General features: G+C 50.6%; 1 protein-coding gene across 2 annotated transcripts; it reads right to left on the bottom strand.

The window, feature by feature from the left end:
- Window positions 1–5,069: 5,069 nt before the first annotated feature.
- On the bottom strand, window positions 5,070–23,566 carry MCM3 (minichromosome maintenance complex component 3). Of its 2 annotated transcripts, none has more exons than XM_065055649.1 (18): window positions 23,475–23,566; window positions 17,936–18,072; window positions 17,619–17,731; window positions 16,216–16,424; window positions 15,790–15,920; window positions 15,097–15,335; window positions 14,609–14,717; window positions 13,677–13,830; window positions 11,643–11,774; window positions 10,103–10,311; window positions 9,412–9,586; window positions 9,102–9,228; window positions 8,475–8,625; window positions 8,176–8,316; window positions 7,724–7,830; window positions 6,665–6,747; window positions 5,861–5,936; window positions 5,070–5,635 (listed from the first exon to the last, which is right to left on the bottom strand). In XM_065055649.1, the coding sequence occupies exons 2-18, from the start codon at window positions 18,014–18,016 to the stop codon at window positions 5,437–5,439; spliced, it is 2,436 nt and encodes an 811-aa protein (XP_064911721.1). In that variant the 5' UTR covers window positions 18,017–18,072; window positions 23,475–23,566; the 3' UTR covers window positions 5,070–5,436. The 2 variants fall into 2 exon arrangements, with proteins under 2 accessions (XP_064911721.1, XP_064911720.1); XM_065055648.1 differs by lacking the exon at window positions 23,475–23,566 and adding an exon at window positions 20,989–21,094.
- Window positions 23,567–26,766: the final 3,200 nt, after the last annotated feature.

Genomic DNA, 26,766 nt, shown 5'->3' with positions numbered 1-26,766 from the left:
GCAGGATTCATTATATGTCTAGGTTAAGGTTTTTCATAACACTGCGGGGGCTTCAGGCATAAGACAGACCTGATTCCAAGTTGGGCTTGGATGCCACATCCTTTTAAGCTCCTCTGAACATTTCAGCTTTCACACCTCACAGGAGGCACCTGTGACACCTCCGAGGAAACATGGAATTAATACTCCAGAGCAGGGAAAAAGAAAACTACTCAAATGCCTTTGAACCTGGTGGAACAAACACCAAGCACTGAACTGTGACCTGCATTTCACCAACGCTGGGCAAAGAAAGAGCTGCTTCTCAGCTTCATCTCTGGGAATATTCATAGCTGGTAGTCATGCTTTGATAATACGATAATTTTCTGCTTTGAAAGCAGGTGTCCTGCCATAGAGGAGGGACTAAGGAGACTAAATATGGCTGGAAACTTAGTAAATTAACAGGACTTATCTGGAAGTAATGTTTCTCAAGCACACTGTCCCATGGGTTGGATTTATGGTGTCAGTATCTGCATCTCACCATAATTTTTGGAGCGGGTGTCTCATCCCACTCATCTGAAGCACCTCAGAGGACCTTCCGGAACCTGCAGCAGGAAAGGAAATAATGGGGCTGAAATCGCTACCGCTGAAACCTCCAGATGTCAGGGCCAAATAAATATTTCAGAGCTGAGCTCAGCATCTCAGCTGAAACACAAGCAGAGTAGTTTACTCCTGCCTCACTGGCCACCCCAGGTTATTCCCTTCATGATGTGTGACACCATAAAATCAGACAAAATCACCAACTTTCCAATGTAGAGAGCTTACTGCACACGTTGTGCTTACCCCTGGCAGGGTTTGCTGACAACACTTTGCCACGCTGACAAGACTCATGACCAAGTTGCAGATCACGGTTGAGAGATGTCAAGTGGAAAGATCAAATTTTGAGGGGAAATGTGGCTGGATGAACACGCCACAGATACCAGCAGCAGAAACCTCTGCACGGCAAACGCTGCTCCAGCACGACAGCTCTGTGTCACCACTGGTGGCCCTTACAGGGGACAAATGGCACCTCCGGGCTCCCTCTATGGGCCGTGGTCAAACCTCGTTTTTGGCTACTAGACCTGGTTTGGCTTCACACTTTGGCCAGAGCTGTGGGTTGAGTGGGAGGCAGGAATTAGTTGATGCTGCTGGAGCTGGTATGGGGATTTCAGCCCCAGTCCCTGCAACCTGGGTGCTCACCCATCCCACAGCAGGTAGATTCATAGGATCATTTCAGTTGGAAGAGACCCTCAAGATCATAGAGTCCAACCATTGGACTGGCACTAAACCACGTCCTTAAGAACCTCAACTCCATGTCTTTTAAACCCCTCCATGGTGACTCCACCACTGCCCTGGGCAGCCTGTTCCAGTGCCCGACAACCCTTCTAGATTAATACACATCTTGATTGAACTGAATACTATTTGTTTTGTATTCTTTCCTCAATTCTAACTTTTTTTTAATGCTTCTGATCCTCTCAAATGGCCATCACCTGTCAATATTAGTAGGAAGTTATTCTGTTCCCTTGCTAATCAAGGTGGTGACCAAGGACAAACCCCTGTGGGAATCTGCTCTGCTCATCCTCCTCATATGACAACTACTCCTTAAGTAGGTCTTTTCCAAGCAAATCTTCACCCACCACCTCCTCATTTAATTTCTAGACTATTTTTTTTAGCATGCTTATGGGAGTTATGTGCAACTATTGCAAAAGGCTAGACATGGCATCAAGATGAAACACACCTACTGTTCATCTCCTAACCACAAATGCCATTACCTGTCAAGAAACAGTATAACCTCCGCTTGGTATGACTTACCTCGTAGCTTTGCTATTGCTTTATTGTGATAGGATTTTTGCTTGATTATCTGTCCCTGCAGCTTTTCTTTTCTTTCATTTTTTTCCTTTTCTTTCTCCTTTTTTTTTTTTTTTCAGTATCTTTCCAGTTTTCTTTATCCATCCTACACAATTTCCCACAAGGGATCCAATATACTGGGTCAGTTCAACTGACCTCCGTCATCTAAAACCAAGACACCTGGAGCTGAGCTTGGCAACTTAGGCTTGATTTACACTCATCAGAAAGCAACAGGTACATTTAGACCCCAGTTAATATTTTTTAATCTTAATCTAAATTAATCCAACTCCTGCAAATCTGTACTGGATGAATCATGACCTAAAGGAATGCAAAATTTGTTTCACCCAGTTTGCATTTATTATTATTTTTATTTCTTCAAGGCATACTCTGTTTCCCCAGAAGTAAGACCTACCCCAAAAGTAAGCCCTAGTGTGACTTTCCAGGATTTTTGAGGATGCTCAAAACATAAGCCCTACTCCAAAAATAAGCCCTAATTACAGTTCATTAAAAAGTCCATTGAGATAGTGTGCAGGCAGTTATACATGTTAAATAGTGAACATCTTTTGGAGCAAAAGTTGTATAAGACCCTGTCTTATTTTCAGGGAAACAGGGTAGAAATCCTTTTCCAGGCTGTCTTCCCATGGGATCTTCCCTATCACGCCCCTAACATTATTCAACCAAAGTTTGTTAAGAATTGCAATCTTTATTCTACTGTGTCCTTCCTTTTTATTATTATTTTTTTTTAAATAAGCATCATAAACTCTGTCATCATTTTCATCCACTCTGGAATTTTCAATCTTTGAAGGTTTCTTACAACCCAAAATATTCCAGTCTATGACCCTAGGCTATAGGACAGTACAATGAACCAGAGATTTACCTACCCTGGAGCTCCTCCTGGTGTCTTGTGATGGGAAATACAATATTAGCAGTTCCCTAGCTGTAAGGACAGGGAAACACAAAGGCCTCAGCAAGAAGAGGAGATGGCTCCAAAAAGCCACTCTGGCCAAATGCCCTCACTGCTCCCTGATGTGCCCTGAGAAGAGGAACAGCCTCCAAAAGTCAGAGAGAAGCAGGGAGGGAGGAGAAGACAATGTCCCCAACTTCTACAACAGAGCAATGTCAACGCAGCAAATATTATCGGGGAACATTTATAAACGCTCAGGCACCTTTCCAGAAGAAAAAGTTCAGTTATTTTGGCCACAAATGAGCTGTTAAGAAAACACCTACACACTGCATTGGTACATTGGCCTGTCGCTCCTGCCCGGGGTCTGTGCAGGAGCGGGCCCAGCTCCCTCCCGGCCCCACAGAGCTCAGAACCTGCTCTGCGTAACTAAACCAGGGACAGAACAAGTCTGACTGTCTCTGTGCTTAACTCACCCTCACCTGTCTCTGTAGTTTTAGAATCATAAACTCATTTTGGTTGGAAGAGACCCTCAATATCATCGATTCCAATCATTAACCCAACACTGGCACTAAACCATGTCCCTGAGAACCTCATCTCTGCGTCTGTTCAACCCTCCAGGAATGGCGACTCCAGCACTGCCCTGGGCAGCCTGTTCCAATGCCCCACAGCCCTTTGGGGAAGAAATTGTTCCCCACATCCAACCTCAACCTCCCCTGGCGCAACTTGAGGCCGTTTCCTCTGCTCCTGGCACTTGTTCCTGGGGAGCAGAGCCCGACCCCCCTGGCTCCAAGCTCCTTTCAGGCAGTTCAGAGATCAGAAGGTCTCCCCTCAGCTCCTGTTCTCCAGCTGAACCCCCCAGGTCCCTCAGCCGCTCCCATCACACTTGTGCTCCAGCCCCTCACCAGCTCCGTTCCCTTCTCTCAACTCACTCCAGCACCTTAAGGCCTTTCTTGAGCCCTCAGGTGATTTTGCTGCCCCTGACACCGCCATTTTGTGTATGAGGTGATTCCACCACCCCTGGGGCCGCCCTTTCAAGCCCTGAGGTGATTCCGGTGCCCCTGGTGCCGCCATTTTGTGCGCTGAGCTGAGGGGCCCTAAAGTGCCTCCAGGATTTGCGGTTTGGCCTCCCCAGGTCCCAGCACAGGGATGGTCACTGCCCTGGGCCTGCTGGCCACACTAATGCTGATACAAGCCAGGACACTGGTGGCCTCTTGGCCACCTGGGCACACACTGGCTCATGTTCAGCCACTGTCACCAACATCACCAGGTCCTTTTCCACCGGACACTTCCCATCCGCTCTTCCCCGAGCCTGTAGCGTTCATGGGGTTGTTGTGACCCAAGTGCTGGACTCAGTACCTGGTCTTGATCCTTTAGGAGCCAGACACAGGCCGTAGGTCTGAGGTCAGCCTGCAGAAGTGCACTACATCCAACCAGAGAGGTTTAGGAAGCTGCAAACATGCAAAATCCCCTTCCAGCCTGCAAATCTGCTATCACAGATGTGTTGGATGAGGAGAGCTCAGAAATGAGGCTTTTATAATTCCACAGGCCTGTTTGTGGAAGAAGAATGGGGGTTTCCACCCAACCCTGTGCAATGAGATGCTACCGGGATGTGGCTCCGTGTGGGCAGAGGCTGCACAGCAACAACGGGCGAGCAGGATCTGCCCACATTTGTTACCCACCCACCCACCCCAAGGAGACATGGGCTGTGCAGGGGCCAATGGATGGGCAAGGACAGCAAACGGCCTGTGCTGGTCAGGGTCTTCTCTAAAGCTTCACCTCAAACTTGCCAAAACCAAATTAAAAGAACAAAAGAAGCACCACAAACCCCCAGACCTTCGGCAGCTCTAGCATCACGAGCAGCCACAACTGGTCTGACTGCACATTCAGCTTTTCTTGAAAAGCATCCCAATCCACGGGAGCTTGCTGGTTTCTACAACAGCCTTTCTCCAAGAAGTGGTCACCTGTGTGTTCTCAAAGCAAGATGGTTCCATCAATCCCCCCAAGAGCAAGGGAACGCTTTCACAGTCTCAGGAGCTTGTGTTTACCTCCCAGAGGATGCAGGAAGATTTGCTGGCAAGACGTGCAGGGCTGCAGGATCCCAAGTCCCCATAGCTTTGACCTTCCTTTGCTACAGAAGGTCTCCTCCCTTTTGTGGTGGTTCTGTTATATTCATATGGGTACAATCACAGATCTGAGGGCAGGAGCAGCTGGAGACCAAACCCATGTCTCCAGTTCCTTCCCACCTGCCTGGGGCCAAAAATCCTAGTGGAGCTCTCATATTGCTTCTTACCACTACTCTTGAATGTTGGATGCTAAAATCCAGATTTTTTATTTTTTTTAATTCAAAGGCTAGAACTATTGCTACCAAAGTTAAAAACAATACATTAAGAACATTGATAATTTGCACCTAAGTTTTTCCTTTTGGCTCCTTGCATAAACAAACCTCTTCCCGAATACTCCCATTTGAAGACAGCAACACTGAAAGAGCTTCCAGAGCACCTGGCTTGTTTTGGTGCCAGCAATGCACAGCAAGCAAGGACTGTAAAGTGCACAAACTTGAGCTCCCCAAAGTTCAGCTCAGCCAGATGAAGCATTCAGGAAAGAGTGAAGGCAAACACAAAGAGTCCCCAGAGTAAGAACACATGAGAACTTGGGCTCTTCCACCCAGGGGCTCAGATTAAGAAGATAATGTCGTCGGACACCATGATCTGGTTGTCATCTTGCATGTGGGCTAATGCCACCTTCACTTCAGCCAGCGAGAAGGGCTCCGGGTTGTCACGATTGATGGATTCCATCATATTCTTCAGACCCACAGACTGGGCATGGGAAGACTTGAAGACCTCCAGGAGAGCAGCCTTGAATGCTTTCAACCTGGCCAAGGAAAGTGAGAGGTAATCACCCTTGCAGACCACACACACCAGTCCTTCTCCTTCCTTCCCAGCCCTTCCCCATTGCAGAAGCGGCACCCAGCAGGAAAGCCAAACCCAGACCTGGAAGCACCCACCACAGCTGCATCTCCAGCACTGGCCAACAGCTTGGACACAGCAGGGTGCGGCGGGACACAGGGGACAGACATCTCCACCAGCTCCTACTCACCTCGGTTCAGCCAACTCCGTCTTCTTTGCTTCGCCAGCGGTCGAGGCTTCAGGCGTCTTTGGAGTGTGTGCCTGGACTGGAGCAGAAGGGAAAGAGCTTCTTTATTTGAGGTGCCAGAGCCTGGACCGGGGTGTGGAGCGGGCATGGAGTCTCCTCTGGAGACATTCAAACCCACCTGGACCAACCTCTGTGGTCTGCTCTGGTGACCCTGCATTAGCGAGTGGGTTGGACTGGATGATCTCCAGAGGTCCCTTCCAACCCCAGCCTGGCTGGGATTCTGTACAAAGTTACCTTCTACCTGCCTGGTGTCCAAGCACCCCGAGAGCAAAAGCACTTGGCCTTAGGATGGGATGGGAGATAGAATCATATAACAGCTTGGGTTGGAAGGGTCCTTCAAAGCTCATCCAGTGCCACCCCTGCCATGAGCAGGGACCTCTGCACCAGCTCAGGTTGCTCAGAGCCCCGTCCAGCCTGGCCTGGGATGTCTCCAGGGATGGTTCATCTACCACCTCTCTGGGTAGATGCCAAACTCTCCCAATGTTATTACTTCTCCAGCAGTTTGCAAGTGGACAGAAGAAGAATAACGTGCTACACTATCTCTCCTGTCCAATAATGTGCTACACTAACTCTCCTGTCCCACATGGCCACAGAGTTTCAAATTAAATTCACATTGATTTGTGGGCTGCAGAGTGCCACACCACGGACAACGAGTGATCCCAAGGCATTGCTGCTCCCCAAACCCACCAGGGCAGAAGGCAGCAGCACCTTCTGGAGCCAGATGCCACCAAAACCCCAGGGACTCACCCTCTGGCATCTCCTCCTCGGCATCACTGAAGTCGTACGGGTCGTAGGAGTCCCCCTCACCTCCTGTGCGTGCCTTCTTCCTCCTGGGTGGGGGAAGGAGAGGTCACCCCCGCTCCAGCCAAACTGCAGAGCTCAGGACCCCCCGAAGCCCCAGGCTCCTGGAGACATCTGGCCAGGAGCCTGCAGGGTACCTGCAGCTTGCAGGTAAGCCACTCTCCAGCCACAAACCCCTCCTGATGGCACGGGACACAAGCCAGCACCAGCCCTGAGAGTTGCAACTGTGACAAGATCACAGATGGGTTTGGGCTGGATCATCTAGTCCAATACCCCTGCCACGGGCAGGGTCATTTTTTGCTAGATCACTTTGCTCATCCAACCTGACTTTGAATGCTTCCAACAATGGGACATCCACCACTCCTCTGGGCAGCCTGTTCCAGCATCTCATTAGCCTTACCATAAACATCTTTTTCCCTTATGTCTAATCTAAATCCACCCTCCAGGTGGGGTCTCACCAGAGCAGAGCAGAGGGGCAGAATCACCTCCCTCCACCTGCTGGACATGCTGCTTTTGATGCAGCCCAAGATGCGATCGGCCTTTTGGTCTGCAAGCACACATTGCTGGCTCATGTCCAATCTTTCACCCCCCAAGCACCCCAAGTCCTTCTCCTGGGGGCTGCTCTCCATCCAAAGCCTGAGCTGATACCAGGGATTGTGCCAACCCAAATGCAGGACCTTGCACTTGGCCTTGTGGAACTTGGATAAGGTTTTCACAGGCATTAAATAACATTAGTTCCCACACAGACCCCTGAAGGACACCACTCACTACTGATCTCCATTTGGATGGACATCAAGTCATTGACAGCAACTTTTTCGACATGGCCATCCAGCCAGTTCCTTATGCATGAAATAACGATGTCCTTCTGTTACAAATTGCGGGGGAACAATCCACTAAATTGAGCAAAACATGGAGTACTCCCCCAAGGCCAGCACTGCCTACTGCAACCTCAGAAGATGCTGGAGCCCCTTGTACGACATCCCCCTCCCTCGCTCCGGCACCGACCTCCTCATCCTGTGCTCCTCCTTGGGCTGCGACTCCTCGTCCTCCTCCTTCTCAGTGTCTGAATCATCCTCCGCCCGCTTTCTGCGCTTCTTCTCCTTCTCCAGCACCTGTGTGGCAAACACAGGATGGACTCAGGACACTCTTCCACCCCAAGTGACCCAAGATCCCACCGTGGTGGCCTCGTCCCACACCATCACCTGGAAAAGACTCCACCAACAGCCCAGAGTGCTCAGCCTGCACCAAACCCACCCCTTTCAATGACAATTTTATCATGGAATCATAGAATAGTCTGGGTTGAAGGGACCTTAAAGCAACCCCAGTGCCCCCCCTGCCATGAGCAGGGACATTTTCACCAGCTCAGGTTGCTCAGAGCCCCATCCAGCCTGGCCTGGGATGTCTCCAGGGATGGGGCATTGTAGGACCCCAAGCACCAAGGGACACCTTTCCCACACCTTTTGGAAGTAGGCGAACTGCACCAGCTCCAAAGCTGCCTCAGCATCCTGCAGATCCACAGTCTTGTTCATCCTGGCCTTGGCATGGGCCGTGGAGAGCCGGATCAGCGTCTCCAGCGTACGGGCCGTGACTGGGGAGGTCTGGGGGGCGGAAGAGAGAGAGACATCTCTGTGAGACTCACCCCAGTCACAGCTAACCACCTCACCAAGAGGTGACACATCCAGGGTGGGAAACACCCGTATGGAGAGAGGGGAGCCTGTGCCTCCGTTTCCCTCCTCCTGGCCTGTGTGGGGCTCACCCTGGCAACGTCCGAGTTCATCAGGCTCTGGCTGCGCAGGCGGGAATACTCCTCTGCTATGTAGTTTGCTGCCTCCTCAGTCAAGACGGGCTTAATCATCTTGGCTACATGGATGTACTTTCTCATGAACTCCATGCTGACGATCTTCTCCCTGCAGGGAACACACGCACAGCCGTGTCCTCCAAGGTGGAGACAGGCAAAGGGTGTTTGCAGAAGCAGGTTTCCAACTTTTTACCCTTTGTGGACGTCCAGGCATGCAGGGAATTCAACACCAGATGTTCCCCACCTGCCTGGCATAAGATTGAGCCCAAAGCAAGGCTCCATTGGCATCCTGTGCATGGGGAATTGTAGAACAGTTTGGGTTGGAAGGGACCTTCAAAGCTCATCTAGTCCAACCCCTCTGCCATAATCAGGGACATCTTCAAACAGATAAGGTTGTTCAGAGCCCCGTCCAGCCCGGCCTGGGATGTCTCCAGGGGCATGAACCCATGGACCCTCCCCATGGATCACCTGGAGCATCGCTGGCACAGGAATCAGCCACTGCCTGGATTCTCAAGCCAAACCCTTTAACTCACAGTTGCTGGAAACCCCCCAAGAGCTCCGGAGGACGTGGGATGCAGGACTCACCTGCGGCGGTTGGGCCCATGCAGGAGATCATCATGTTTCTCATACACTTGGAGCTCCTGTTCCTCCTCCTGCACAAAGTCAGGGTCTTCCGTAGCCAGGATCTCCACGGCGCTTCCCAGGGGCATGGCTGAGGAGGGGACAGTCACAAAGAACACGCTTTTAGCCTCTGGAGAAACTTCCAAAAGCCACCAAAAGCAGCTCTCCACAAAACCACAGATGCTGAAGTCAAAGAGCTGCCACCAAGGGGTAACAACCCACTGAGGACAGACAGGACTGAGCAGCAAGGAGGTTGCAGTTACAAGCAACTCACCATCCCCATCCTGCTCGTTGGGGTTGCGGTAGCGATGCATCCGCAGGACGTGGTCCGAGATCTCCCTGTCCTGCTCAGGGTCCATCTGGTCCAGCACGATGAAGAGCAGGTCAAAGCGGGAGAGCAAGGAGTCCTGCAGGCCGATGTTCTCCATGGGCGTCTTGTACTGGTCATACTGCAAAAGGATGACATAAGGAGTTACAGGAGACCCTCATGGGCCAGACTTGCGTGCCAGAGATGCTAGGAGGACCTCCTCAAGCCAGGAGGGATGTCCAGCCAGCTGGACACCACATGAAACACAGCCTCGTCCAGCAGTAAGGCCTCTTTTCCCGACCCTGGAAGGTGGGACTAGCTCTCATTTGCAAAGAAAACACACATTTATTTGTGATCTCAGATTAGACACCAAGACCAAGGCTTGTCACCAGGACAAGGGTCCACTGGGCTGCACCAAGAAGCCAGATAGAACCAAGCCAGGGTCAGAAACCCCACAAGCCCCTATCTCCTCCAGTAGACCCATGAGCAGCAATGACACCAAACCAACCAGCTCATCACTGACTCATGCATCCCAGCCCCAGCGAGAACAAAGTCCTTGCTTTGGGGGATGTTTGGGTGTTTTACCAGCTGCCTCCTCCACCAAGACAGCTCCCAGCATCCTTGCCCACGGAGGGGAGCACCAAAAGCCAGCACTCACCCGGCCATAGACGGGGTTGGCCGCCGCCAGGACACTGCAGCGGGAGTTGAGGCGGGCGTGAATGCCGGCCTTGGCGATGGTGACGCGGCCCTGCTCCATCACCTCGTGGATGGCCGTGCGGTCGATGTCGGACATCTTGTCGAACTCGTCGATGCAAACCACCCCCCGGTCGGCCAACACCATGGCCCCGGCTTCCAGGCGCCGTTCACCTGTGGTGGGGTGGGAGAAAAGACAGTCAAGCGTCATTCAGCAGCCCCATACACAGAATCATAGAAGGACTTTGCTTGGAAAAGACCCTGAAAATCATCGAGTCCAACAATTAACCTCACGCGTGGGACTGTTTAAACCAGTTTAAAACATCATTTTCTCTCCCTTGAGGGAACAAAGATAGCCTGCACATATGCAGAAAGCCTCTGCTAATGCCGCCTTCGCTAACAAGAAAGAAAGAATCATAGGATCACAGAATCATTTTGGTTGGAAGAGACCCTCAAGAACATCAAGTCCAACCATTAACCGAACACTGGAACTAACCCGTGTCCCTAAGAACCTCATGTCCGTCTGTCCAACCCTCCAGGGATGGTGACTCCAGCACTGCCCTGGGCAGCCTGTTCCAATGCCCCACAGCCCTTTGGGGAAGAAATTGTTCCCCACATCCCAACCTCAACCTCCCCTGGTGCAACTTGAGGCCGTTTCCTCTGCTTCTGGCGCTTGTTCCTGGGGAGCAGAGCCCGACCCCCCTGGCTCCAAGCTCCTTTCAGGCAGTTCAGAGATCAGAAGGTCTCCCCTCAGCTCCTGTTCTCCAGCTGAACCCCCAGGTCCCTCAGCCGCTCCCATCACACTTGTACTCCAGCCCCTCACCAGCTCCGTTCCCTTCTCTCAAATCGCTCCATCTCCTGTCCTGCCCTCCACCACACCACCACCCATCACTGGGGGTGTCACTGTCACTAGGCTAAGCCTCAAAGAGCAGCAGCATCCTCCAGGGCTGCCTGTCTCCTCCCCAGCTCAACAGCAGAAGGACACTTTGGATGAGGAGCAAGCCCACGAGGAAGACAACAGGATCCAGGCTGTTGCTAGCCCTCACATGGGGTACACCAAGTCCAAGAGGAGCAGGAAAGCCCACCACCTGTAGCTAGTGGAGGAAATACCCCTAAACACAACCTTCATTGCCATAAAGCTTCTGAATGGAGGAAGTCCTCCAAGTGTTACTGCAGAATGGACAGCAGCCACAGATTTGGCCTCAAGTTGTGCCAGGGGAAGTTGAGGATGGATCTAGGGAACAATTTCTTCCCCAAAGGGCTGTTGGGCACTGGAACAGGCTGCCCAGGGCAGTGGTCGAGTCGCCATCCCTGAAGAGGTTGAACAGATGTGGCGATGAGGTTCTCAGGGACATGGGGCAGTGCCAGTGAAAAGTTAACAGCTGGACTTGATGATCTTGAGGGTCTCTTCCAACCAAAATGACTCTGTGATTTTGCAACATCCCTCCCAGGTGTTAACAACCATCCCATCCCTCTGTTATCTCCCCCAGGAACCTGCTCCTCACCAGTTTCCTGGTCCGTGGTGACAGCAGCAGTCAGACCAACGCCGGAGGAGCCTCTGCCGGTGGTGGGGACGGCACGGGGCGCGGTGCTGAGCACGTACCGCAGCAGCTGGGACTTGGCAACAGAAGGGTCTCCTGAAATGGAGAACACCATGCTTAATAACTACACATCACCCAGATACTGTGGCCAGTTTGGGTTTCTGCAGTTCAGGGGCTGGTGTGGGGGGAAAGGGGACAAAAGTGGCTTTGTTTGGCCTTCAGAAAACAAGGTGATCAGATGATCTTTTCACAGTATCACAGTATGTTTGGGATTGGAAGGGACCTCAAAAGATCATCTAGTCCAATCCCCCTGCTGGAGCAGGAACGCCTAGGTGAGGTCGCACAGCAACATGTCCAGGCGGGTTTGAATGTCTCCAGAGAAGGAGACTCCACAACCTCCCTGGGCAGCCTGGGCCAGGCTCTGCCACCCTTACTGAAAAGAAGTTTTTTTCTCAAATTTAAGCGGAACCTCTTGTGTTCCAGCTTGATCCCATTACCCCTTGTCCTATCATTGTTGGCCACCGAGAAGAGCCTGGCTCCATCCTCATGGCACTCACCCTTTATATATTTATAAACATTAATGAGGTCCCCCCTTAGTCTCCTCTTCTCCATACTAAAGAGCCCCAGCTCCCTCAGCCTTTCTTCATAAGGGAGGTGCTCCACTCCCTTAATCATCTTCATCGCCCTACACTGGACCCTCTTCAGCAGTTCCCTGTCCTTCTGGAACTGAGGGGCCCAGAACTGGACACAATATTCCAGATGTGGTCTCACCAGGGCGGAGTAGAGGGGAAGGAGGACCTCTCTGGATCTACTAGCCACCCCCCTTCTAATACACCCCAGGATGCCATTGGCCTTCCTGGCCACAAGGGCCCAGTGCTGGCTCATGGTCACCCTGCTGTCCCCAGGACCCCCAGGTCCCTTTCCCCTACACTGCTCTCTAATATGCAATTTTCCAACCTATACTGGAACCTGGGGTTGTTCCTGCCCAGATGCAGGACTCTACACTTGCCCTTGTTAAATTTCATCAGGTTATTCCCCGCCCAACTCTCCAGCCTGTCCAGGTCTCTGATGGCAGCACAGCCTTCTGGCGTGTCAGCCACTCCTCCCAGCTTGGTGTCATCAGCAAACTTGCTGATAGTACACTCTATTCCCTCGTCTAAATCGTTAATGAATATATTGAATAATATTGGCCCCAGTACTGACCCCTGAGGCACTCCACTAGATACTGGCCTCCAACTAGACTCCGCACCATTGACTACCACTCTCTGGCTTCTCTCCTTAAGCCAGTTTGCAACCCACCTCACTACTCTATTGTCTACACCACACCTCCTCAACTTAGCTGTGAGGATGCTGTGGGAGACTGTGTCAAAGGCTTTACTGAAGTCAAGGCAGACCACATCCACCGCTCTGCCATCATCCATCCACCTTGTTACATTACCTTCCTCCATATGTTACATCACCTTCCTCCATAACTGAATGGGAGGAAATAGAAAAGACATAAGAAATTTTTTATGAGGGTGGTGAGAGCCTGTCCCAGGTTGGCCAGAGAGGTGGTGGATGAACCATCCCTGGAGACATCCCAGGCCAGGCTGGACAGGGCTCTGAGCAACCTGAGCTGGTGAAGACGTCCCTGCTCATGGCAGGGGTGCCACTGGGGGAGCTTTGGAGGTCCCTTCAACCCAAACTATTCTGTGATTCTAAGATAGCACCAGACTTTCAAGAGTTGCATGGTGATGGGACCAGGGACAATGGGGACAACTTGGAACACAGAAAATTCCAACTGGATGCTGAAGAAAAATATATCTCCTTCAAACACTGGGGCAGTGGCACACAGAGGTTGTGGAATCCCATCCCTGGAGATGTTCAAATCAACTGGACAATCCCAAAGCTATTGTCCCGTCTAACCTCAACTACTCTATAAAACTAAGCCCAGAGAAACGCTCCTGCATCTCATCCCCCAATACCAACTGAGGGTGGCTCTGAAAAGCCTTTCCTGACCTATCAGCAGGATGTTGATGTCTCCTCGGATCCGACTCCCATTCTCCAGGATCTTTTCCACCCCTCCGAGCAGCATGCAGAGAATGGCCTTCTTGATGTACTCGTGTCCATGGATGCTGGGAGCCAGGGACCTCGCCAGCTGGTCAAAGATGTCCTAAGGCAGAAAAGGCAAAGCGTGGCCCATCAGCTGGACTGCAGCATATAAGGAGGAATATTCCATAAGTCTGTTTCAGCACAAAAAAGGAGCTTTTTCCTATCACAGAACCACATGGATGTAAATTATTTAGAAAGGAGAAGACCATTTGCCAGAGTTTTCTTTCAATGGGGCTATTGAATCCTAAGCCATCCTGCCATGGTCACTCAAACAAGCACTGGAAGCAGCAACCCCTGTAAGAAAAAGGTTTTATCTTCTCCACACTATGAAGGAAATGCCTGAGCATAAGACCGGGCTGGGGCAGATCTCTATATCTCATTCTAGTTTGCGGTTTGAAGAAGAAAGAGGGAGATGAGGGTTCTTAGGGACACGGTTTAGTGCCAGAGTTAGGTTATGGTTGGACTCAATGATCTTGAAGGTGGTTTCTTCCAACCAAAATGATTCTATGATTCTCCTGCAGAGGAAATTCTCTGGTAACCAGTGGTCAGGGTCAGGACACACATAAGGTGGACAGATCTTTGTCTTGACAATGATGCACAGCAGGCAGGGTGTTCTGCCAGCAGGACAGAAGCAGCAGCAAAAAAACCCAACCAAACAGGACCTGATCAAAGAATAAGCAGAAAATGAAAAACACAAGTGAGTGGAAAATCCAACAATGTCACTAAGAGGGTTGAAGAGTTACTTGCAATCCAACAAGACACGTCCTTAACCACATGGCAAGCCTGAAAGCTGCTCCAGCTGAAACCTCATGCTCCTTCGAGATGTAAGACTGAAATACCTTGGAACGACTCTTGCTGAATCTCTTGATCTTGGCCACATCAGCAGCAGAGTAGAGAGGCCGGACATCTTTGCTCATCTGCTTCACATGGCAGGCGATGAGGATAGTCCTGAAGAAGGGACACAGCCACCATCAGGTCTGCAAACCCCACAGAGCCTACAGGTCACAGCAACAACCCAGCAGAAACTTCCACAGGGTCACTGTTTGCTCTGCAAAGTCCTGGAGGGGTCTGGAAAGCTCCAGGAGCTCCAGCCCCTCTATCTGACTGCATTGGGCCTTCAGTGGAGCATCTTAAAAAGCATCCAACCCCCTCTGCGCACAGCTGGAGCTCACAGCTACACACTGATGCTTGGGAGCAAGGTACAAATGACTCCCAAGTGACTTAAGATGATGCTTGACCACCTGCCTGTCCTAGGTCTCATCTTCTGGAGACATGACCCGTCCAAAAAGGGTTGAGAGGGCTGGAATCAAGCAAAAAAAAGACTCACCTAAAAGTCCCTGAGGTGTAACCCCCTTTCTTTCCTGGCAGGCAGCGGTATGTCCCCACCACCTGGATGCGGTCTCCAGGCTTCACCTTGTCCACCAGGTCATCATCCAGAATGACATCCACTGAGCGTGGCAGCTGTCCGGCCGGTGCCTTCTCAGGCATCTCCTGGATGGTGATGGACTGATGGTCCTTGTAAACCGAGAGGCCAAACTCGGTCTCCAGGGGATTATTCTCTTCATCCTGGAGGAGGAACCCAAATAACAAGAGTAGCATCATTTTCCAGGAACACAAGGAGAAGAATCATAGAATAGTTTAGGTGGGAAGGGACCTTCAAAGCTCATCCAGTGCCACCCCTGCCATGAGCAGGGACATCTTCACCAGCTCAGGTTGCTCAGAGCCCCGTCCAGCCTGGCCTGGGATGTCTCCAGGGTGCACACATGCCCCAGCACAGCACGGGTTTTCATAGGTCCCAGAACAATAAGACTGGCTGACAACCCATCAAAACACCATGCTACAGCAGGAGGAAGATCATAACTAACATCTGAACTAGCAGGTCTTGTGTCCAACAGAGACTTTCTTCACATGTTCCTAGTAGTATTCTGGGACTTTCACACACGTGCTGTGTCTTCTTTCTACTCTAAGTTGGCAGATGGAGAAGGGATGGGCTTGTACCTGCTGATGCTTGCCACCTCACCTTCGTAGGGTAGATGGAGCTGGATGGGAAAGCATCCAGGGAGGTCATGTCCGTGTATCGGCGCTCAATAGTCTTCTTGGTAGCTGGGCAATAATGGACACTCCGGACGACCTTTGGACGAACCAGAGAGCCTGAGGTTGGAAGAAAGAGGAGTTAGGGCCAAGGATGTCCCACTGCTCTGTCAGAGGTTCCCAACAGGGTCTCTAATGGTAAACCGCACTTGGGACACAATCCGCTGTCAACCACAGCCAGGATTTGCTGAGCTCAAAGCCCATCCTAACACTCAAGACCTCCTGCCAAACCCTCTGGTGGTCCCTTTGCCCAGGTTGCCAGGATGTACCATGGCTCCTGGTGGTCTCCAGCCCTTCCAGAGCAAATACCTGCAGCCCCCAACCCCGAAGCCCCTGTTCCTTCTCCCAGCCTCACATTTGGTCACGATGCCCTCCACGCAGACGATGCAGCTGAGGAAACAGGCTGTCAGCGTCCGCGGCGACACGTGCTTGGAGCCGAAGCTGCCCTCCAGCCCGATGTAGAAGTCCTCGTACTGCTTGGCGTAGGTGGCATCAACAGAGGCGACAAAATCCTTCAGGGCACGCTGGAAGGCGATCAGCTCCTCAAAGGCGTTGTTCAAGAGCCTGCAACACAGGGAGGTGAAAAAGAGGGAGGTGACAAAGCAAATCAATCAGCAGCCACTTCTGCCTTCCTCCTCAACACAGAGAGCAGCCCTGCAGAGAGGGCTTGGGGTGCTGGGGGATGAAAGATTGGACACAAGCTGGCAATGTGCACTTGCAGCCAAGGTCAACCATATCCTGGGCTGCATCACAAGGAGCGTGAGCAGCAGGTTGAGGTTGGTGATTCTGCCCCTCTGCTCCGCTCTGGTGAGACCCCCCTACAGTGCTGGTCCAGCTCTGGGTCCTCAGCACAGGACACACATGGAGCTGCTGGAGAGGGGCCAGAGGAGCCACAGAAATGATCCGAGGCTGGAACAGCTCTGCTGGGAGGACAGGCTGAGAGAGTTGGGGTGTTCAGCTGGAGAAGAGAAGCTCCAGGGAGACCTTAGTGCGGCCTTTCAGTACCTAAAAGGGCCAATAAGAAAGATGGGGACAGACTTTTGAGCAGGGCCTGTTGTGATAGAATAATGGGTGATGGTTTTAAACTAAAAGAGGGAAGGTTCAGGCCAGACATGAGGAAGAAAATGTTTGAACTGAGGATGGTGAGAGCCTGTCCCAGGTTGCCCAGAGGGGTGGTGGATGCCCCATCCCTGGAGACATCCCAGGCCAGGCTGGACGGGGCTCTGAGCAACCTGAGCTGGTGAAGATGTCCCTGCTCATGGCAAGGGTTGGACTAGAAGATCCCTTCCAACCCATAGTATTCCATGATTCTATGATCTCCACATTCTCTGTGAATTTATAGAAGCAAGATGCAAAAAAAAACCCAACAAAGCCCATCACAGCTGTCAGGTCCACTGCCACCCACAGCCAGAAGCTGAACAAACCCAACCACATCTGAAAAGCCACATGTATCTCTGAACAGACTGGCAAGCCCGGTCCAGAATATCCCCAAGCATCCTTAAACAGGAGACTACTTACTTTGCGCAATGAACCCCAGCTTGCTGCAAAAGGTTTTTGCCAAATCAAGGGTCTGCAAGCTTGGAAGGGATGGGTGTCATGGGGGGTAGAGTGCAGGTCCACCTTTTACATGGGACCTGCTGCACAGGGCAAGGTTTGGCCCTTCCTTGCCACAAAGGACCAACAAAACCAGGGCTGGACCTCTGATTAATTCCACCTTGGGCACGGCACCTAAGCCTATCCCCACTGCCCCACACCAACCGGTTGGCCCTTTTCTCGTTCTTGCGCCGCAGGTCATTGATGCTGACGAGGAGGCGACACTGGTTGTCGCTGATCATGTCCCGGACTTTGCTGTGGTAAATCGCTTGATCTTCCTACAAAAGGAAACACCAAAAAACAACTCAACTTTGCACGACCGGCTGTCCAAGACATGTCCCCCCTCCCCCCGGGAGCTGGTTCCAGCAAAGCTCAACTTCCTTTAGTCCCAGCTACCAAGCAGATTAGGGGGTACAAGGTGCTCCCCAGCAGCCGGGGGCATGGGGGGGATACAGCATCCCCTTCCCGAAGCGCAGCCTCACCTCATCGTCCAGAAAATCGAGGTAGTCGCGCTGCGCTTCCCGCAGTTCTGCGTCCTCCAGCCCGCCCGCCGGCGCCGCCATGCTGCCGGCCGCTCGGGGAAGCCGGGGAGGGACTCACGGAGATCCCGCTGCCGCTGCTGCAACGAAGAAGGCGGTAAGAGCCGAAGGGAGCCGAATGGAGCCGGTGCGGCCCCGCAGCGGCCCTGGCAGCGCCCGCGATCCGACCCGCTACGCTCCGACCCCGCGCTGCAGCCGCCGCGCTGCCGCTTGGCGCCAAAACCGGGAGCCTTTCCCGCCACGCAGCAAAAGTTCCGCCTCCGTTCCGCCTCCCTCCCGCCCCGCGGCGCTTCTCATTGGCCGGCACCGACCCCCGCCAGCCAATGAGACAGAGAAAGAGTTCGCGGGGGGTGACGCGCATGAGTTTCAGCCAATCAGCGCGCGGGGAGGATGGGAAGAAGGCGGAGGGGGGAATCCGCGCTCTGCTGCTGCGGCCGGGCCGGGGCCGGAGGTCCCGGGGTCGGGGTTCGATCCCGGAGTCACCGACCAACATAAAATACCGTTTTATTCAAAAAATAAATACAAACCAAAATAACTCCCCAACCCACTCTTAATTTTTCTATCTGCGTTCTGGGGAGCTCCATTTCTGCGTGGTTTTGCCCCAAAGCGCTCAGGCTGGGCATGGATTTTACATGACTTGGTGCGAGCCCACGGGTTGGGGGCTGAAGATGCACAAAAGCAGCAGGTCCCGCCGCGGTGTTTGCGGCAAAAAAGGAGGATTTTGGCTGCACCTCTTGGCAGATGTCACAGGAAAGCGGAAAGAGGGAAACCTTAAAAAGAAACATGGGCTCCCACTTTAAAAATATTTTCGGTATCCTTAAAAATTTTAATCTAAACTCTCTTTAAAATCAGAGAAAAAATAAAAAGCCAGACAAAACTATTTTAATCAGCAAGGCACAGCGGACATCCAGGTTGCCTGTGTCCCCTGTATGATATTATAGCTAAAAGTAGTTTTTTCGGGATTGGTGGTAAATATTCACGCTGGGGTCTGCTCGGTTGTGCAAGAAACACCCGCTTCCCTGTTTCCCTTTTTCCTCTTTTGTGTCTGGGCCAGATCCCTCTAAGATCATTGGAAATGACACCGGGAACCGCTGTGGCCAGTTTAGGTGATACATGCAGCCCAAGTTCTGGGTATTTGTCCTGTTTCTGTGGGATTTTCCCCCACCATTGTGCATCAAAGTGAAAGTTCACATATTCTTCCTCAGGCTTTGGGGACTCCTGTGGAATGATGCAGTATTACACCTGGCAAGTTGCAGGAGTGGAGGATCTTGGGCACTGCTGCTGTTTTATTTCCATTTTTTTCTTTTTCTTTCCCTTTTCTTTCATAGAATCATAGAATCATTTCAGTTGGAAGAGACCCTCAGGATCATCGAGTCCAACCATAACCTAACCTAATCTAACTCCAGCACTAAACCATGTCCTTTCTCCTTTTCCTTTTTTTTTTTTTTTCTTTCTTTTTTATTTTTCCTTTCTTTTTCTTTTCCTTTTCTTTTTCCTTTTCTTTCCCTTTTTCTTCTTCTTTCCCTTTTCCTTTCCCTTTTCCTTTCATTTTTTCTTTCCACTTTTCTTTCCCCTTTTCTTTCCCTTTTTCTTCTTCTTTCCCTTTTCCTTTCATTTTTTCTTTCCACTTTTCTTTCCCCCTTTCTTTCCCTTTTTCTTCTTTTTTCCCTTTTCCTTTCCCCTTTTCTTTCCCTTTTTCTTTCCCTTTTTCTTCTTTTTTCCCTTTACCTTTCCCTTTTCCTTTCATTTTTTCTTTCCACTTTTCTTTCCCCCTTTCTTTCCCTTTTTCTTCTTTTTTCCCTTTTCCTTTCCCCTTTTCTTTCCCTTTTTCTTTCCCTTTTTCTTCTTTTTTCCCCTTTTCCTTTCCCTTTTCCTTTCATTTTTTTCTTTCCCCTTTTCTTTCCCCTTTTCTTCTTTTTTCCCTTTTTCTTTCAATTTTTCTTTCCATTTTTCTTCTTTTTTCCCTTTTCCTTTCCCCTTTTCTTCTTTCACTTTTCCTTTCCCTTTTTTTCTCTTTTCCCCCCTTTTCTTTATCCTTTTCCTCTCACTCTTCCTCTTTCCCTTTTTCCTTTTATTCACCTTCCCTCCACAGCCAGAACAGTGTCCCTGCCCCTGCATCCTCAGCAGCACCTGTATCCCTTCCGATGCTCCTCCAGTCCAGCCTTTCCCCTGATTGCCTGGCGATTTCTCATTGCCATGTCAGCAGGGGCAGCAGGAGGAATGAGCAGAGGAAGCCTGCGGTGTGTCCTGCCACACTCACAGGGTCACACCGAGATATTCAAGTGGGCACATCAGCTTGGAGGTTATAAACACCCCATGGGAGCCCAGTTCTTTGCTGCTTTAATTCAAAGAATCATAGAATAGTTTGGGTTGAAGGGACCTTCAAAGCTCATCCAGTGCCACCCCTGCCATGAGCAGGGACATCTTCACCAGCTCAGGTTGCTCAGAGCCCCGTCCAGCCTGGCCTGGGATGTCTCCAGGGATGGTTCATCCACCACCTCTCTGGCCAACCTGGGACAGGGTCTCACCACCCTCAGTGTAAACAATTTCTTCCTCATGTTTGGCCTGAATACCCCCTGCTTTAGTTTAAACCCATCACCCTTGTCCTATCACAACAGACCCTGCTAAAAATTCTGTCCCCATCTGTCTTATGGGTCCCTTTTAAGCACAGAAAGGCTGCACTAGGGTGTCCCTGGAGCTTCTCTTCTCCAGCTGAACACCCAACTCTCTCAGCCTGTCCTCCCAGCAGAGCTGTTCCAGCCTCGGATCATTTCTGGGGCTCCTCTGGCCCCTCTGCAGCAGGTCCATGTGTGTCCTGTGCCGAGGACCCAGAACTGGACCAGCACTGCAGGGGAATCAGTCTGTGTATCTACTGCAGATAAAATATGGATGGGAAAAAATGAAATATGGATGCAAAGCAACCTGCAAATACAGATGACAGAGCACAGAGTGGAATTCAGACACATATATCTATATCACACATAGATCTCACCTACATGTAGGTGGTCAAAATGAATCCCAGCCCATAAAGACGATGTGAATCGCTGTGTTGCTCCTGCTGCTGCAGACAGTGAGCTGTGTGTGGAGTGAGCTGGCACCGACCCATTGCTCCTGAGCACAAGGGAACAAGAACTAGGAATAAAAATAGCTGCCTGTTGTTATTCATGACGGTGACCTATAGCAACTGCTGCTGTGCTGCGGCTCTGGTGTGAATAATTAATCGGAGCGGGTCAGGACAGGGAGGACAAAGGGATGGGGAGAGATGGAGAATGTCCAGACCTCGAATCCAGGGAGCACGTTTGGGCCCCTCACACCAAGAAAGGCCTTAAGGTGCTGGAGCGAGTGGAGAGAAGGGAACGGAGCTGGTGAGGGGCTGGAGCACAAGTGTGATGGGAGCGGCTGAGGGACCTGGGGGGTTCAGCTGGAGAACAGGAGCTGAGGGGAGACCTTCTGATCTCTGAACTGCCTGAAAGGAGCTTGGAGCCAGGGGGGTCGGGCTCTGCTCCCCAGGAACAAGCGCCAGGAGCAGAGGAAACGGCCTCAAGTTGCACCAGGGGAGGTTGAGGTTGGATCTGAGGAACAATTTCTTCCCCAAAGGGCTGTGGGGCATTGGAACAGGCTGCCCAGGGCAGTGCTGGAGTCACCATCCATGGAGGGTTGAACAGACGGACATGAGGTTCTCAGGGACATGGTTTAGTGCCAGTGTTGGGTTAATGGTTGGACTCGATGATCTTGAGGGTCTTTTCCAACCAAAATTATTCTAAAATTCTATGGTTATTCACAAGCATGAATTAGCCAGCAAGACTCTATGTCCTTTACAAAATAAAGGGATTCATCTCCGTACCACCTCCCAGAGGTCACAGGGTGGAGGGGGCAGCACAGGCTCTCAGAGACATTCAGCACCTCCTATCTACTGGGGAAAAAGAAAAATAAAAAAAGTAAAAATTAAGCACCTAAATACACAGAGGGCTGAGGCTGCAGAGCTCGCAGAGAAATAAACAGAAGAATCACAGGTGGAGTCACCATCCCTTGAAGGGTTTAAAAGGCATTTAGTTGAGGTTCTTAGGGACACGGTTTAGTGCTAGAGTTTGGTTATGGTTGGACTTGATGATCCTGAGAGTCTCTTCCAACTGAAATCACAGAATCACAGGATCAACTGGGTTGGAAAAGACCTCAGAGATCATCGAGTCCAACCCTTGGTCCAACTCTATTCCGTTTACTAGATCATGGCACTAAGTGCCATGTCCAATCTCAGCTGAAAAACCTCCAGGGCCGCTGAGTCCAGCACCTCACTGGGCAGCCATTCCAATGCCTGACCACTCTCTCTGTAAAGAATTTCTTTCTAATCTCCAGCCTCAGTTTCCCCTGGCAGAGTTTAAGCCCATGGCCCCTTGTCCTATTGCTGACTGCCTGGGAGAAGAGACCAATCCCCACCTGGCTAGAACTGCCCTTCAGGTAGTTCTAGAGAGTGCTGAGCTCACCTCTAAGCCTCCTCTTCTCCAGACTAAACAACCCCAGCTCCCTCAGCCTCTTCCCATAGGTCTTATAATGATTCTGTGATTCTATTATCTCTGTACATCAGCATCCCCATGAGCACCAAGTTTCTGAGATCATGCTTTTTATCGATAATAAATAACTGCGGTCATTTTTAATTAAGAAGAAGAAAAGATCCCTTTCTAGATACCCTGTGATCCTTCCCAGACTCTGTTGTTGCTTTTTTTTTTCCCTTAGTTCAACTAAAAGTTAATTTTCCAGCCACAACTCAAATTCTCAAGTTGCCATCCATGAGCTTTCTTGTCTGCTGAGCAACTTGTCTCACCCATGGAAGGCAGAGGAGAGGCTTGTGGCTCCAAAAATGGGGAAAAAGTACCCCAAATTCAACAGGGTGTCACCTCATCATCAAGAAAGACATTGGACATGAGGCTTCAAATATATTTATAAAAAAATGGAAGGGTAACAACACAGAATGGAATGTTTTGAATGAAAAATAAAATCTCTTTTTTATTATTTAAATGATGTGGAGAAGGGAGATTGCCTACAAGATGTTATTTTTGGTCTGAATCTTATGTTTTCCAAGGGCTAGAAGGGGTTTGTCCTCGCTGGTGTCTCCTGCAGCTGCACGTGCAGGAGTTGAAAGCAAAGCAGGGAGTTTGCTCTCCCAGAGGAGAATCGTCCTGAACACATGTGGCAGGCATATAATTTAATGCTGAAGGAAGCCTTTTTAATCCCCTAATCTGACCTTTTCCCTAAAATAGGCTGGAGAATTTCACCCCATCGCATCTGCATCCAGCTCAGGCACATTGGACGTCATTTTCTTGGAGTATTTGCTATTCCCACGCACTCTGGTAAATCTTTAAACTGATCTAGCTCTACTTTTTTGCTAGTCTTGGGGAAGAAAACCATGGAAAACAATGATCCGTGAATATTAATGGAATCTCACCAGGACAGCACAGTAAAGTGGGCAAGAAGTTAAGAATCTGACCTTCAGCATGCCAGGATGGATTGGAGCCACCTTCTTGCTTCCTGGAGTGGGAGCTTGGTACACGTGGAGCTGCTTTCTCACCCAGATGCCACGAGCACTGTGATGGGAGAATTAAATAAATCTGTTTGTGGTCCCACTTCTGATGCGCAGGTGCCACAGATCCCACGGGGGGTTCATTGTCTTCTACTGAGCAGCAGCAAAATACAGTGATTTGTAGAAAAAAGGGAAGGGAAGGGAAGGGAAGGGAAGGGAAGGGAAGGGAAGGGAAGGGAAGGGAAGGGAAGGGAAGGGAAGGGAAGGGAAGGGAAGGGAAGGGAAGGGAAGAGGAGATAAATTTTAAAATAAATTTTAAAAATAAATTACAAAATAATTAAGAAAAAAAAAAAACACAGGCCAGATCTCAAGACATAAAGAAAAATGAATTCCAGCAGCAAAACGAAACCAGAGGAGTGGCTGAATCAGCACAGCTCTGGCCAGCGTCTCTGCATAATGTGGCAACCAACCACGTTTCCAGGGAGGCCCGGAGGGCACAGATAGAGCTGGCCTGAGCTCTGCTGTTGCTATTTCAGCCGGCTCAGCTGCTCTCGTGAGTTCTGGCCGTTACTAAAGACAGTGGCAGCTGGTTCCTTTTTTTCTGCCCTCTTATATTCTCCACCCCCAAGCTTGGAAATCACCCATCTGCATGCAAAGCATCATCATCTCTGCATCGACACCTCCAGGATCCGCTTTGAGCCCCAGGGTGGGAGGCACCGGTCACTTCAGCAACTGATGTCCGGCTCTGGGAGACGGGAAGATGCAGCAATCTGTGGAAGGTCCATTAGCAATCATCATCTGATGGTCACGAAGGGCTCTCTGCTCTGTGCAAACCACCAAAAGGCAGGAAAGTCCTGACCCCAAATTGCCACACAACTCTTGTGCAACTTGAGGGGAGCAGCTGAAGGTGGTAAAATTAACTGGATCAAGTGCTTCTCTCTGATTGTAGGGGCTGCAATTGGTAAATCAGGGTTCTTAGGGCTGGTTTTGTTGTCTTTTTGGGTTTTTTTTCTGAATTAATAGCATATAACAGGATTCAAAACAATTGCAAAGGCTTCATGTCACCCAGCACCCTGAAACTCACCGATTTGTGTTATTATAGAAGATAAAAGAAACCCCTGCATAAAAGTTGTAGATCATAAAGAAATTTCCCTCCTGAGCCTCATTAGCTGGAGATTTTGTTTTGAAGGTTTATATCCCCTCCAAAAATGTCTTGTTTTTGCAATCCTTAGTATTATGCGTCTCCACAATCTTGTCTAAAACTTGCCAAACTATCATCATCAACTCTTGTTCAGTGGAAAGGAGTCCAGTAGACAGCAAAAATTCTCTTTTACCCGGTCAGAATAACAACAGATCAATGTTATTTATTACAAGCAAATACAGGGAAAAGGTACTGCTCATGGCAGGAGGGGTGGCACTGGACGAGCTTTGAATGTCCTTTCCCACCTAAATTATTGTATAATTCTACAGTCGTCACTCTATGATGTGTATTTGGGTGGGGAGGTAAGGTGTGCAGGATATGTTTGAGGATGCAAAGCCTGCTTGGATTCTATCAGATGACTGTGAAGGGTAGGGAGAGCCCAGCCTGGTACAACCTGGTATTAACTGCCTGCTGGTAACAATCTCCTGGGCAAACACAACCACACCTGGGTTTTGCCTGGAAAGAACGTGGTGATTAATTTCAGGGTGTAAAAAGTCAAAGATAGGGGGTAGCAGGGACTGCAGTGCAGCAGGATGAATCTCAGATGAATTACAAAGCGTGGCTTGGCAGGTATTGCCCAACTGAGAGCAAGTCATGGAGCCAGTGAACAAAAGGGTCTCACTGTGCAGCATCCACCCAGCTTGGTGTGCAAAACAAGCTCCTGGTATCCACGACGAGAGAAGTCATCACACACGGAGCCCCCCGTTGCTGTTCTCAAAGATAAATGGGGAAAAAGCCTTTTATCCAAGCAGAAAAGAAGGGCAGGCCACAGGGACATCCCACTCCATCATCCCCTTCTGCTTAGGTCGTATTTTCCTTCTTACCTCATGGGAATTAAAATGGGAAGAAAAGAAGTCTTGCTGTGGCCATCACCAGCACTCAGCTGAGTTATTCCCACTTCTCCCACGTGAGCAACGATGGAAAGCCAGGTGGAAGAGGAAAAGCCATGCCGTGGCCTCCATCTCCCAGCCACCCAGCATCCCTGCAGATTTAAGGAGCGCAGGAGGGTGAGGAAGCAGCACTGCGGGTCTCACAGAGGGAGATGTCTTAGAGGGGCGGAAAATGAGTGCAGGATGTCACTGAGCGGTCAGGAGCTGCTGATCATACTCCATCCTCATTCCCGAGCCAGATCACAGGACACACATGGAGCTGCTGGAGAGGGGCCAGAGGAGCCCCAGAAATGATCCGAGGCTGGAACAGCTCTGCTGGGAGGACAGGCTGAGAGAGCTGGGTGTTCAGCTGGAGAAGAGAAGCTCTGGGAAGACCTTATTGAGGCCTTTCTGTACTTAAAAGGGGTTGAGAAGAAAGATGGGGACAGACTTTTTAGTAAGGCCTGTTGTGACAGGACAAGGGGTGATGGTTTTAAACCAAAGGAGGGAGATTCAGGCCAGACATGAGGAAGAAATTGTTTACAGTGAGGGTGGTGAGAGCCTGTCCCAGGTTGGGCAGAGAGGTGGTGGATGAACCATCCCTGGAGACATCCCAGGCCAGGCTGGACGGGGCTCTGAGCAACCTGAGCTGGTGAAGATGTCCCTGCTCATGGCAGGGGTGGCACTGGGGGAGCTTTAACGGTCCATTCCAACCCAAACTAGTCTGTGATTCTATGACAGGGAAAAATGGAGGTCTCCTGCCCATCTTATTCACCACAGTTGTTTCCCCTCCTCAATTTGGGATCATGCTGGTGGATGGTGCTGGAATGTGCCAAAGCTTCATCCAGGCTGGAGTGACCTTATCAGAGCTGGAAAGTCCCATTCCCAAGCTGCCTCTCCCTGCAGAACAAGCACTTCTTCTGTTTCCCTCATAAACCCATCACAAAGTAACAGTTCTGACAGGCTGGGGAAGCAAAACCCACATAAGGAAGCTGACACAGAGATGAGAGAGGGCAAAATGGTTCTCCGCACTCTGCCCCTAAACCGTGTCCCTATGAACAACATCTACGTGTCTCTTAAGCACCTCCAGTGATGGTGACTCGACAGCTTCCCTGGGCAGCCTGTTCAGTGCTTCATAACCCTTTCTGTAAACAAATTGTTCCTAATATCCAATCTAAACCTCCCCTGG

This window comes from Columba livia, chromosome 3, assembly GCF_036013475.1.
Source record: "Columba livia isolate bColLiv1 breed racing homer chromosome 3, bColLiv1.pat.W.v2, whole genome shotgun sequence".
Classification (NCBI taxonomy): domain Eukaryota; kingdom Metazoa; phylum Chordata; class Aves; order Columbiformes; family Columbidae; genus Columba; species Columba livia.
Note: the sequence above shows the minus strand (reverse complement) of the source record. Positions and strands in the feature narration are given on the sequence as shown.

Excerpts from the sequence above, each read along its gene's own strand:
- MCM3 (XM_065055649.1), bottom strand. The coding sequence starts at position 18,016 with ATGGCGGCGCCGGCGGGCGGGCTGGAGGACGCAGAACTGCGGGAAGCG. Across the intron at positions 9,229-9,411 it reads CAACGAGCAGGATGGGGATG|CCATGCCCCTGGGAAGCGCC; the intron begins GTGAGTTGCTTG and ends TCCCCTCCTCAG. Across the intron at positions 8,317-8,474 it reads TGAACTCGGACGTTGCCAGG|ACCTCCCCAGTCACGGCCCG; the intron begins GTGAGCCCCACA and ends TCCGCCCCCCAG.